This window comes from Sus scrofa, chromosome 14 (genome assembly GCF_000003025.6).
Source record: "Sus scrofa isolate TJ Tabasco breed Duroc chromosome 14, Sscrofa11.1, whole genome shotgun sequence".
In the NCBI taxonomy this organism is placed as follows: domain Eukaryota; kingdom Metazoa; phylum Chordata; class Mammalia; order Artiodactyla; family Suidae; genus Sus; species Sus scrofa.
Genome location: NC_010456.5, coordinates 114496650 through 114509544, shown reverse-complemented (window position 1 = coordinate 114509544; position 12895 = coordinate 114496650). Strand labels below are relative to the sequence as shown.

Sequence of the window (12895 nt, the reverse complement as noted above, 5' to 3'; positions counted from 1 at the left end):
TTCCTGCACCCTAGTCCAGTTTCTTTTTATTCCATCTTAAATTTTCACCCCAATTTCTTTCCTTCCTGATGTCTTTTCACCTAGCCTGATTTTGTCCTTTTCTGATTTATCTTCCCTCAATCCTAACTTCTTAGCACCCCTAGCCTCATTTTTTTTTCATTCCTTTTTAAATTTTACACTCCATCTACATTTGGTCTCTTTCAAGAGGAGGAGGTCCTCACTGATTTTATCTGGTTTCACAAAACTCTCCCACACTCTCACAATCACCAAGAGAATTACGTACAATGCTTATATGCATACATTAGTTATTCACACCTGCCTAGATATAGTACGTCAATCATACAGTGTCAACTCATGCTCACTCACATATACATGTCATCTTGTCTGTGAAGCCTCCTGGGTCTAGGGTGGGGGCTGTGAGGCCCAAACTTGTCTAAACAAATTTGCTTTAAAAAAAAAAAAAAATCACACGCCCAGGATCTAATCCAAGATCTACAAAATCTCTGGAAGTGGGATTCAAGAATCTGCATGTCAGTAGCTTCTCCAAGTGAGTCTAACGAAAGTAGCCCAGCCTACTGCTGCAGGAGAGCAGACTGTCACTAGAGAGAATGAATACACTCTGAGATAACAGAGGTTCCAGAAGGTACACGTGAAAAAAAAAAAAAAATCCTGGTCAAGTCAGTTTGGAAAAGCTGGGACAGCATAATCACTACCCTCTTCTTACAGATTTGCATTATATATATTGTCTTTTGTCCTTTTAGGGCTGCACCCAAGGCATATGGAGGTTCTCAGGCTAGGGGTCTAATTGAAGCTGTAGCCGCCCGCCTACACCAGAGCCACAGCAACATCAGATCCAAGCTGCGTCTGCAACCTACACCACAGCTCATGGCAACGCCAGATCCTTAACCCACTGAGCGAGGCCAGGGATAGAACCTGCAACCTCATGGTTCCTAGTCAGATTCGCTTCCACTGCACCACAACCGGAACTCCTTGCACTGCATTTTAAAGGCTCTGAGAAGTTCCATAGAAAAGAATTCCCTGCTTTTTAAAAACTCAGTACTTCCCAAGCTTTTTTGACCCAAGGACCCCTTTTCAATGGACACCTATCCTGCAGAACACTCTGGGAAACATGACTTATGCAACTCCATGTCACCCAGTCCCTTCAAACTCGGTCTATTCAAGCCCAGGAAGGCCCAGACATCTGTAAACCCATTTCCTCCAGGCCCTCTGTTCAGGGACTGCCCACAGGCCCCAACCCAGGCACCACCTTGCAGAGATACCTGGTTACTGCCATGCTAACTCTTTTTCTTATTTAGACACACAACCATCCTTCAAGGCAGAGGTCTTTATTCCCATTTTTGGAGAAATGGAAACTAAGCCTCAAAAAGTTCTTTGCTGGTGGAAACATTTTTTCCCCCTCATTTTTAAGTGGCCACTGGGGAATGTGTATGAGGGTGTTTGTATATCTGTGGGAATGTGGGTTAATCAGATTCTGAGTGTGTAACTCAATGTTCCACGCTTTTCTTCCCCTCCCCATGGTTTATGTGGAGAGATCTGAGGACCACAAACTATGAGATTGAGTCCTACCCAGAACTCATCTTTGGTGTCTATGACTCCTTGGCTAGACTGCCTGAGGGGGTGGGATGGGCGCTCTTCCCCGTGTAAACCGGATCTCTCCAGAGAAAGTACCATGCTGGGTCTGGAGGAGAGTGGATCAAAGGAGATGAGCACGTGGCCAGGGGCACTCACCGAGGATGCGGATCTGCGTGATGGCCCCATGCAGGCCGAAGAGCATCCAGAGTGGCTGTGAGGCGTCCACGCACAGCTGCATGCCTGCCGGGGCCCCATTGTGACTGAGGTGCAGCTCGCCATCAGCGTTGACCACTAGGCCCAGGATGTCACCGCTGTGCAGGGGCCCGGGCACACGGCACACGGCCCAGAACTCCTTGCGGTCCACCAGGGCCTCGGGGCTGAAGGGCAGGTCAGCGGGCCGCAGCGTGCTGGGGTCGCACGTGGTGACACCGAGGGAGAGTGCTCCTGGCCGGGAACCACCTGAGCGCGTGACCTTGACGAAGATGGTCTCAGCCACGTGCACGGGCCGGCTGGTAAAGACGAGCGCGCGCTCATCACGCCCATGCTCCAGGCGTGCCACCGTCTGCTCATCCAGGATGCGGACGTGCGCGCCGGCGCGCAGCGCGTGGAAGCGCAGGTCGCCGTCGAGCTGAGCGGGCAGCGCGCGGCTGTGCTGTGAGTTGAGCGAGTTCTGCGGGATGGGGCAGCCGGCGGCTGGCGGAGCGTCCTCGCTGTCGCTGTTGGCGCCCGGCACGTTGAGATCGCACAGGCTCACGGAGAGGCGCGCCTCGTCGGCCTCGCGCCGCAGCGAGGGCCGCCGCAGGGCGGTGAAGGAGCGCGGCCGCAGGCAGTCTGGGAGCACCAGCTCGCTGTCTGCGTCCAGGGAGGGAGAGACAGGAGACCGTCACTCTCCCGGTCCCCATCACTCGCCTGCACTCCTCCTCCCACTAGTCTTTAAAGCAAGCACCAGTAAGATGCACCTGGTCTCTAAGGGTATAGAAAATGCTAGCACATAACGTCATGCAAGACACTTACCTAACTATGTAAGCAAAGGATCAAGGCTGGCTCGGGAAGGACACCAAAACTGAGCACATGCTTACTTCTAAATGGTACAATTATAAAAGTCGGATTTTAAAAAGAAAAAAATCTCACTTCTAGGGCTTTCCCTCTTTATCTCCAGCAGCCAGAACAGCACCCGGCCCTTAGAAGACAGCAGTATTTGTTGAATGCATGCTGACATTCTGCCCCTCTGGGAGTCAGAGGGAACCCCGCTCCCTAGACCGCCTCTCTGCACAAATTGTCTCATCTTATCCTAACCATTACTGTTTGAGGTTGTCGCCAAGAAAGGACTCTGAGGCTGAGAGAAAAGTGAATTTATCCAAGCTTTTGAAAGTGACAACTGGAACTCAAACCCTTTCTTTTTTTTTCTTTCTTTCTTTTTTTTTTTTTTTTTTTTTTTGCTATTTCTTGAGCCGCTCTCGCGGCATATGGAGGTTCTCAGGCTAGGAGTCTAATCGGAGCTGTTGCCACTGGCCTACGCCAGAGGCACAGCAACGCGGGATCTGAGCCGTATCTGCGACCTACACTACAGCTCACGGCAATGCCGGATCATTAACCCACTGAGCAAGGGCAGGGACCGAACCCGCAACCTCATGGTTCCTAGTCGGATTCGTTAACCACTGCGCCACGACAGGAACTCCCCTTTCTTCTTTTTAATCATACAAGTAACACAGATTTTATTTGATATAAAAAGACAGTTCAGCAAAGAGAAAAAGTAATCTCTCAGCCTGCCATCTGAGAAAAATACTATTAATGTTTGGACATATGACCTTACAGCCTTTTTCAGTATTTTTTGGTTACTTCTTTTACTACAAAAATTGAATCATGCTATATAGATGCCAGTAGTTTTTAATTAACTTTTATGGGTAACAAATCCCTTTGAAAATGTAACTTTTATCTATCTCCCCAGAAAAATGCACATTATCCCTAAGTTCTGCAGTTAACTTGAGGGCATCCATGAATTGCATAAAGCCATCCATGGGCATGGACTCCAGGCTAAGAACCCTGCTATACAAATTCCCTTTTCAGGAGTTCCCATCGTGGTACAGTGGAAAAGAATCCAACTAGGAACCATGAGGTTGCAGGTTCCATCTCTGGCCTTGCTCAGTGGGTTAAGGATCTGGCGTTGCCATGAGCTGTGGTGCAGGCTGGCAGCTGTAGCTCTGATTGGACCCCTAGCCTGGGAACTTCCATATGCTGGGGGTGCGGCCCTAAAAAGCAAACAAGCAAATTCTCTTTTCATAACTAGCTTTTCCATTCACTATGTCCTAAGAACCTTTCTATACCAATAATCATGTTTCTAATACCATACTTTTTGACTGGTTTTGTCTGCTTTATGGAGTCCTATATAATTTATAATAAAAGTCATCAGGCGCAATGAATTACCCCATGCATTTCATCTTTAAAGCATCCCATGGAGATGTTCCCATTGTCCAGGTAAAAGCTCAGAGATGTTACATGACAGTAACCAAGTGGCAGATCCAGGATTGCAGCAAAATCTACCCAACTCCTGACACCACATTCTCCACTTTCAGGCCTTCCTTATTTATTAAACCCTTTCCATGGGAGTCCCCAGATTTGGCTAATGCCACTGCAGGCCACATCATGGGCCAATCCCTTCCCAGAAGCCTTTTATCTGAGCCTCCCCAAGGAAGGATGGAGTGGAGTGCTTGGTGTGAGAGCAAAGCCAGGATCCAGCCCCTGCCGAATCTAGAGACGGCCCTCAAGCCTGTCCCTTTAAGGAACAGTATTGTTTGGGCCCCAGCAAGGAGAGGTGCTGGGCCCTCCTCCCAGGACTCCTGCTTCTCTGGAGAAGCCTCTTGGGGCCTGGCTGGTCAGGGTTTCCCAGCATCGCGTTTGGCAAGGAGGGAGCCGACTGGAAAATGTGATTATTCCAGGGAATTGACTCTGTGACAGCAGTAGTGCAGGGAGGCTAGGGGGCTGCAGAGAGGCAGAAGCGAGGAGGGCAAGACCCGAGAGACAGCACTGGGGGGCTGGGGAGGGCTGTGGGCTGGCCTGGACCCCACCCAGGGTGCAGCCTCTCTGCCCCCTCACCCCTCAACCATTCCGGGCACTGGCCCTTGAGGACTCCAGAGGCTTGGAGTACAGAGAGCCAAAGGGATGGGGAAACAGGGTGAGGCAGAAACAAGAGGCTCCGGGATGGGGCCAAGTCCTCGAGGAACAAGGCTGTCAGAGGGACCCACACATACCTGCAACCACACACACTCAGGATAGTCAGGCCAGGGCCTGAGGAGCTGGGCAGACCCTCAGAACTGATCCCTGGAGGAGGCTGGATAGGAGCTCTCCTGGCCTCTGCCCTTTCAAGAGTCCTCGGATACTGAATACGCCCACTATCTCCTACCTCACCGCCACCCCCTACAACCCGAGCCACTGTTGAGCCATTCCATCCTGAAGAAAGCGTTTCCTTCTCTTAAATCGAAATCCACCTCCCTGTATTTAGACCCACTACCTCTGGGGCTGCCTCTCAGCCCCACACTGAGGACAGCTCTCCCCGGGGGACACTCAGATTCCCCGCATACCCTGCCCACCTCTGAGACAACGAGCAGAACCAGACTCAGGATCCCAGATGCACCCTGACCAGCTCAAGGCACAGGTTTGGCCACCACACCTCCCCTGATACATCCATTCTACCTCTAATAATGTAACCTAACAGTATTTCAGGTTTTTTGTCACCAAAATCCCTATACTGGTAGGATAGGAGCATAGTTATGTACAAGGACATTGAAGTGAACAGCTTGGGTTCAAATCCTGGCTCTGCCATTTCCTAGTTGTGTGACCTCAGAAAAATAGTTCAACCCCTCTGGGCCTCTCCAGCCATGAAATCAGCATTATTTATTGGTATAAAATCTGGCTTCTAATACTCCCTTCAGAAGGGATGCTGTGACGATGAAGTGGAATAAGGCACCTAGGATTACTATGAGCCATTGTTATTGTTTCCATGCTACATGGCTCAGAAGAATATGCATGGGCTTTGAGGTGATACAGGCCTGGGTTTAAATGCCTGATCCAGCACTTGGCTGGTGGCCTGTGGGTAAACAACTTTCCGCCAGCCCCAGATCACTGCCCTGGGGAACAGGGGTAACACCTGCTTTGCAATGTTGTTGCAGGGATCAGAGGTAGAGTGGGAAGCCCCAGGCCCCTGGATACCTGATAACCTCAGTTATTAGCATTTGCTCAGGCTGAGTTTGCCAACCCAAGTCAGATCCACCTGCACACTCCAAGCAACTAACTTTTTGAACCTAAGACTTTCCATCAGTCATGATGGACACCCAGGACGGAATCACTGCGTGACATCGCTGACTAAAGACCAGCCAGAAGCTAGAAGCAGAGATTAGAGGGGGAAAAAAAGAAGAGAAAGGAGGAGAAACAGTGGGAGAATAAAAGAGAGGAAAAGGAGTAGAAAAGTGACCCCTTTGGCCTTGCTTGAAATATCACAGGAATTGGGAGAGTAGGTACAGGAGATGCTGGGAAACAGCTAAAAACAGAATCCCTGGGGCCAGTGCCCAGCCCAAGTATGCCTTCTCAACCTATCCCCTCCCTGCCTCGGGGTCAGCAACAGCTGCCGGCCGCCAGCAAGCTCCAAAATAACCATCCCATCCGTGTGCCCGGCTGTGCTGGGGTCCTGAAATAGATGAAACCCAAGATGAGGAACTGGTCAGAGCACCCTCGGCAGAGGGGACGGCCAAGGTCACAGCAGAGTAAGCCCACATCAAATTGAAGGTCAGGGAAGGGTCCCAGCCCCCAAAGCCAAGGGAGAACCTCAAGGGCCCAGCGTCAGCCCAGGGTCACGCCCTATGGCCAATTGGGAGCTGCAAAGCCAGCTCCCCTCCTGTGTCCCCTCTTTTAGGAAAGAACTTGTCAGTTTTCAGCTCCTGACTAATCTGGCTCCTGGTGCTGGCTCGAAGCTCCCCTGGGCCAGGGCAGAAAGAGTCAGGCCCTGCAAAGGGCAGGGAGGCCTGGGCCAGAGTTTCCTCCCCTTGGGGTGGCACTCAGTTCACCTACTCATTGCCACTGTGTGCCCGCCCTGGGCCGGGGTTAAAGGAAAAGGGAGAGCCAGGACCTGGGCCCTGGGGAACCAGCAGCCCTTGAGAGAATCAAAACTTCGAGGCATGAAAATATTTGAATACAATTTTGTGACAAAGTTCTTAGTGTCTCAGGTTAGACAGGACCTGAGAGGAGAATGAAGAAATCTATCGTTGCCAAGTTCTCACCCAGCTTGGCTAGAATGCCCCTGGGGACAAGCAGCTCACCACTTCCCAAAGCCACCTAGCCCCGACCTTGGAATAACCATGACTGTTAGAAACACTCTCTTTGCCTGGATCCACATGGCCTACATCCATTCCTGGGGTCCCATGCCTTCTCTTCCTTAGGATAAACATCCTTTTGAGGGTAACGCTCTCCAAATATGGCAGAGAACTCCTGTTTCAGAATGAGTCAGAGACAGCATCTCAGAAGAAACAAGATTTGACCCAGGCCCTGAAGGACAAGACGGTTTGGATCAACAGACAGAAGCGAGAGGCACTCGGGCGGGAAAACTGCGTTAGCAAATGCTTGGGAAGAACCATCTGAGGGAAGACCCTGAGGAGGAAGGAATGGGGAGGAGGCGGCGCCAGGCCAAGGGTGGGGGGACCAGCTCCTGCCCAGAGACCCCCCTCGCCTGTCCCCTCCCACCACCTTCTCAGCCACTGCTGGGCAACCAAGGCAGGGCCTGGGCATTGGAGCAGGGAGCCTGAGAGGCAGGCAAGAGGCCCCTTTGAAGCAGGCCTGCTATCAGCCTGAGTCTTGTTTGTTTAGATTCTCACATCCGCAGCACTGGATAATCTTTAACCACGGGGCAGCCTGCAGCCGCCCAGCCACCCAGCCGGCCTCTGCCAGCCCCCATTTGGAAAGCAAGCCAGCTCTTTTACTATGTCCCTAAACATCCTCCTGCTGGTCCCCAGCTGGCACGGGGAAGGGGAAGGAGCCAGGAGGGCAGCTTGAACGGGCGAGGGGTTTCTCCACCCTTCTGGTCAGTGCCCTGAAACCCACACCACCTCCACCCTCTCCATATAAACCCAACTGCCGGAAAGCTAAGACACTTGCTGAGGCTCACAGGACGAAGGACAGAATGTCCCAGAATCACTCAGAGTCACAGACTCTTCGGTTTTTAGATCCTGCAAGCCACAGGATCTGAGAGGTACAGATACTCAGAATCATCTGGTCTGGTGGTTCCCAAACGTTTTTTTTAAAAGCAGTGGAATCCTCTTGCTCCAATAGAACCTGAAAGCTCTGGTTGATGTCTAAGAGGTGACCACAGGGCCCTGCCACTTGGTCACCCCAGAGATGCCTCTGTGAAACCCCAGTGCTCCAAGGAACCAGATGGAAAACCAGAGATGTGGTTTTAGATCACATGGCTTGACTCTCACTCAGAGACAAGGACTTGGTTTTAAGGCTCCCTCTCCTGATGAGAGAACTGGCCGGGGACTGTCTATTTTGGTGATGTTTTAAAATTAGATATTCCTTTTTAACCTAAAAACAACAGCCCTTCCCATTTGTGCAAACATTTTTGTAGAACCTCGAGCCTCACAGTTTTTCTGTGAGGGAAACGGTTCATGCATAATTATGTCCAAAAAACAGATGAGGTGGGTATAGGCACAGAAAAGCTAACACCTGCCCAGAGCTAGTGAGTGCCCGAGTTGAGGCTTGACTCGCTCAGGGCTTATGCTTCTGCAGTGAAGGCTCTGTCCCCAACACCACAAGGCCCCAGCTCTTCCCCTCCACACACCCCACCCTGGGTCCCGCCCGGGATCTCGTTAAGGTCCCCAAAACTCTGTCTTGGGCCAAAGAGATACTAGATGGAAACACCTAAAACTGCCATTTTTGGACATTCCAATATTGGCAATTACACATGGTTGCACTTTATATATGTATTCATTCTGGTAGAAAATTAGAGTGTGCTGGCAATAGCAGAACCTAACAAAGCCCTCAAAAGCCTCTGGGGAACTACAAGCCAAGCCGAGCCACCCTCACCACGGATATAGGATGCTGGGCACCCACTGCCCCACTTCGACCCTCCTAGGGTCCTGGTGGCCTGCCTGTGCCCCACATATGCGGCCGGCCCCTGATGCCTTGAGCTCTCGTCATCTCTATTTTGGAAAACACAGGAGGGCCGAAGTCTCCACCCTTGGGGGGTATCTAGACTTAAGGGGGAAACCAGATAGACTCGTATTTAGAGAAGCTGGGAAGCCCACGCTCCTAGGCTCAAGCCCCAGCTCCGCCAAGCTGTGGGGCTGTGGGCAAGTTATCAGACCTCTCTGAGCCTCTCTTTCCTTACCTGCAAAATGAGTACAAGAGTAACTTTTAAAATAAATAGGCTGAAGTTCCCGTCGTGGCGCAGTGGTTAACGAATCCGACTAGGAACCATGAGGTTGCGGGTTCGGTCCCTGCCCTTGCTCAGTGGGTTAACGATCCGGCGTTGCCGTGAGCTGTGGTGTAGGTTGCAGATGCGGCTCGGATCCCGCATTGCTGTGGCTCTGGCGTAGGCCAGTGGCTACAGCTCCGATTAGACCCCTAGCCTGGGAACCTCCATATGCCGCAGAAGCGGCCCAAAGAAACAGCAAAAAGACAAAAATGAATAAATAAATAAAATAAAATAAATAGGCAAAGAGGACTTCTGCTGCCTTCTTCAAAAGCAGGACAATACATGATGCAGAACGGCCAATACACGCTTAGACCTCCACGCACTTCAGGTGGTCAGGAAGGGTCCATGAAGGACAGAGGCGGTCAGGGAAGGCTCCCTGGTGGAGGGGAGTGTTTGGTATTGGGCCATGATATAATTGACAAAATTTGGGGTGAGCAGAAAAGGAGTGCTTGGAAGAGTCTCTGAAGCAGAAGGAACAGCAAGATTTTTATTTTTTTTTTTAACTAAGAAGAAATGAAAACTATCAATGAGGAAGAATCAGCATTCTCAGCTCTTTCTCCATCCCAAGGGCTTGGCTCAGGCTCCTTAAGCTAATATTTGCCTCTCAGCCCCTGGCAGCCACAGATGAAGGTAAATATTGGTTTAGCCTGGGAAGCGGAAGGAGCCCCAGATGGCAGTGTGGTCCTCAGCCGGCTGGGATGCCTCACACTCTGTACCATGAGCTGAGGCGCATCCTGGATGGGGACCTGACCCCGGGCCTTATCTACAGAGTGTTGGGCAGCCAGGCTGGCCTGCCACTCTGGAAACTGGTGCAGCAGCAGCAGCCTGACCCTGAGAAAGCTACCCTGATAGTCCCTTGGTGGGCAGTGAGGTGGGATGACACCCTGAGTCCTTGAGAGCCCCCACCTAACACCCTCCTAACGCCCTCCTGGGCTCAGCCACAAACATTCTGATGTGGTAATAAGTCTTCTCACTGGGAGATCTGACTTCCAGGCACAGACAGGCTTCTGACTAGTTGGGAGAATTTGGGCAGGTCCCTCCCCATCTCTGGGCCACATTTCCTCTTATTTAAAAAACTCAACTGCAAGAAGCTGCCAGAAACCTTCTACTCTTTCTGTTCTCTCCCCTGGGGTGTGTGCACATACACACTGGTGCATAGCTGCTCTGCACAAGCCATTCCCTACCTTCCTGCTTCACCTCCTCCCCTGAAGGATCTGCTCCCCAACTCACCGCCCATTCCCCACCTCTCTCAGTGCACACCGCTCTTGTCTGGCCTAAACTGCTCTACCTTAACCAGTCCATTCACTTCACCTGCCTTGGTTCCTGATTTGAAACTCCCCTCCTACAGGAAGTCCTCCTGAATTGCTCCTGGGCTGCATGCCCACAGTTTTATTCTACAGCCAGTTTTTTGCAGAATTGGATTTAGGTCACCTCAGAGCAGCCATATGGTATGCACCCGATGTAAACACTTTTCAATGAAAGGGGCTGGGGTTTTTTCGTTGTTGTTGTTGTTGTTTTTTGCTTTTTAGGGCTGAACCCCTGGCATATGGAGGTTCCCAGGCTACGGGTCCAATCAGAGCTACAGCTGCTGGCTTATGACACAGCCATAGCAATGCCAGATCTGAGCCTCATCTGTGACCTACACAATGGCTCACGGCAACACTGGATCCTTAACCCACTGAGAGAGGCCAGGAATGGAACCCACAACCTCATGGTTCCCAGTAGGACTCATTAACCACTGAGCCATGATGGGCACTCCTGGATTTTTAATTTAAGGGTCTCCCCACGACCCCTGCATAGCACCTAGCTGTGGTGGGTACTGGGGGTGCTCCGAGCACCCTGTAAGTGGAATCCTGGCCCACTAGCTTTCAGCCAGGACCCACAGCTACTCTCCCTGAGCCAGTATTTCTGAGAGGAGCAGGGAGACCTTGAAAACTAGGATAGGAACTTATCTCTCCAAGTATTAATTACTCCATAAGACTTCTATTTACTTAGTTGCTGGCAGGTCCTTCTTCCTGGAGGTAGGAAGCTGTTTTTCTTAGAGAGGCCAGCCCAGGCTTGGGCCAGGGTGCCCGGAGGGAAGAGGATGATCTGCTGTCAACTCCAGCATAACTGGGGAAGGCCCAAAGCAGGTCTGCTGGGGCCGGGGGGTGGGCACTGGCGGGCCTAGGTGATGGTCAGGGCCGTGGGGGTGGATGGGGCCCCGACCTGGAGGTGTCAATCCGAGAGAGACACTAGCCCTTGCCTCCACTCTGTCTAGGAAGAGGGCCAATCTGTCCATGGCCTGACTTGCAGACCTACTATGTGCCAGGGATGCCAGGCTGTCTCTGGTCTGAGAAGCTGATACTGGCCAAGTGGGGTTTGGAGGGCTGTGGCCACAGGTTCCAGACAGAAGCATGAAGGCAAGGGGGCAGGCCTGGTAGGAAGTCTCTAAAGATGAGACACTGGTTTGGGGGACAATCACTCCAGGAAAGACAGGCCCATCCTCAGAGCCACCAAGACAGAGAGCAACTACTTCAGAGGAGAAACACAAAGGCAGCAGCTAAGGGGGGAGACCCGGGAAAGCAGAGGAGCTGGTGGGATCTGGGTGGAGGGAGAGAGGCCCAGACGAGCTCATGCAGTGACATGGTGGGCAGGAGAGGGGGGAGATGGGCAGGGGGGACGACAGCAATGAGGATGGGGAGGGAGACGGACCCTGAGGCTGCACAGGGGCAGTGGGCGTGTCCCGGGGGTGGGGGCATAGAGCAGCCCGCCCACCTCCAAAGAGGTCTTTTTTTTTTTGCTTTTTAGGGCTGCACCTGCGGCATATGGAAGTTTCCAGGCTAGGGGTCAAATTGGAGCTACAGCCGCTAGCCTACACCACAGCCACAGCAACACAGGATCCAAGCCACATCTGTGACCTACACCACAGCTCACAACAATGCCGGATCCTTTACCCACTGAGCGAGCTCAGGGATCGAACCTGCAACCTCATGGATCCTAGTCAGGTTCATTAACCACTGAGCCACGAAGGGAACTCCTCCAAAGATATCTTGAGTGAAACTTTTTTTTTTTTTAAATCAGAAAGAACAAAATGAGGAGATATTTTAATCTGCAAATTCACTTTAGGGGCCATAATCTGTGTTTGAAAGTGTCCAGGGATTACGGTGATTTATGGCTGTGATCAGAATCAGCTGGGGCCTCGGCCTTACCGGCTGTACAGAGAGCAGCCTGACGGGCAATCCAAAGGCAAGTGAAAATGCTGCGTGAAAACCCATTTATAGTCAAAGGGGGAAGGAGGCCGGCCGCCTGGGCTCTGCCCCAGGATGGGGCCCTTCAAGGTTTTTCTCCAGGCCCCTCGTTCGGCTGCTGAGATTTGGAAGTCCCATCTCAGCTGGAGTGTCCCCTTCATCCTCCTGCTGAGCCTCCTGGAATTTGTAGACCCAGCCTAAGCCTCCTCTGCCAAGAAGCCTTCCTGGATTCCATCTTCCCTCACTGACCTCAGCCGCCTCTGACTTTCCTGTTTAAACCCGCTGAGGCACGGGTAATATGAAAGATAAGGGTTTTGGCATCAGAACACCCAGTTCGAGTCCCAGCTCTGCCACATCCCTACACAAGCCGGGCCTACATAAGCCTCAATTTTCTCCCTGCCAAATGGAGATTAAAAAAAAAACAAAAAAAAAAAACACTCCCTCCAGGGCTGGCTGCTGTGAGGTTGAGAGATAACTGGATGGAACCCATCTCGGCAGATGGACGGGATCCGATGACCACAGCGTTCGGCGATTTACTGTCCTCTCGGGTTATGCCCCGATTGTCTCAGGAATGTTTGCTTTGTCTCCCTGATTCCTATCGAGCCTGGGGCTC

The 12895-nt window shown here is 51.8% G+C and overlaps 1 protein-coding gene across 9 annotated transcripts in view; it reads right to left on the bottom strand.

Moving 5' to 3' along the window:
• The window catches only part of NEURL1 (neuralized E3 ubiquitin protein ligase 1), a 78827-nt gene that overhangs the window by 6169 nt on the left and 59763 nt on the right, over positions 1-12895 (bottom strand). For all 9 annotated transcript variants that reach the window (XM_001926877.5, XM_021072772.1, XM_021072770.1 and 6 more), the window contains one exon: positions 1750-2445. In XM_001926877.5, coding sequence (XP_001926912.2) covers positions 1750-2445 — 696 coding nt within the window. The remainder of the gene's footprint in view (positions 1-1749; positions 2446-12895) is intronic.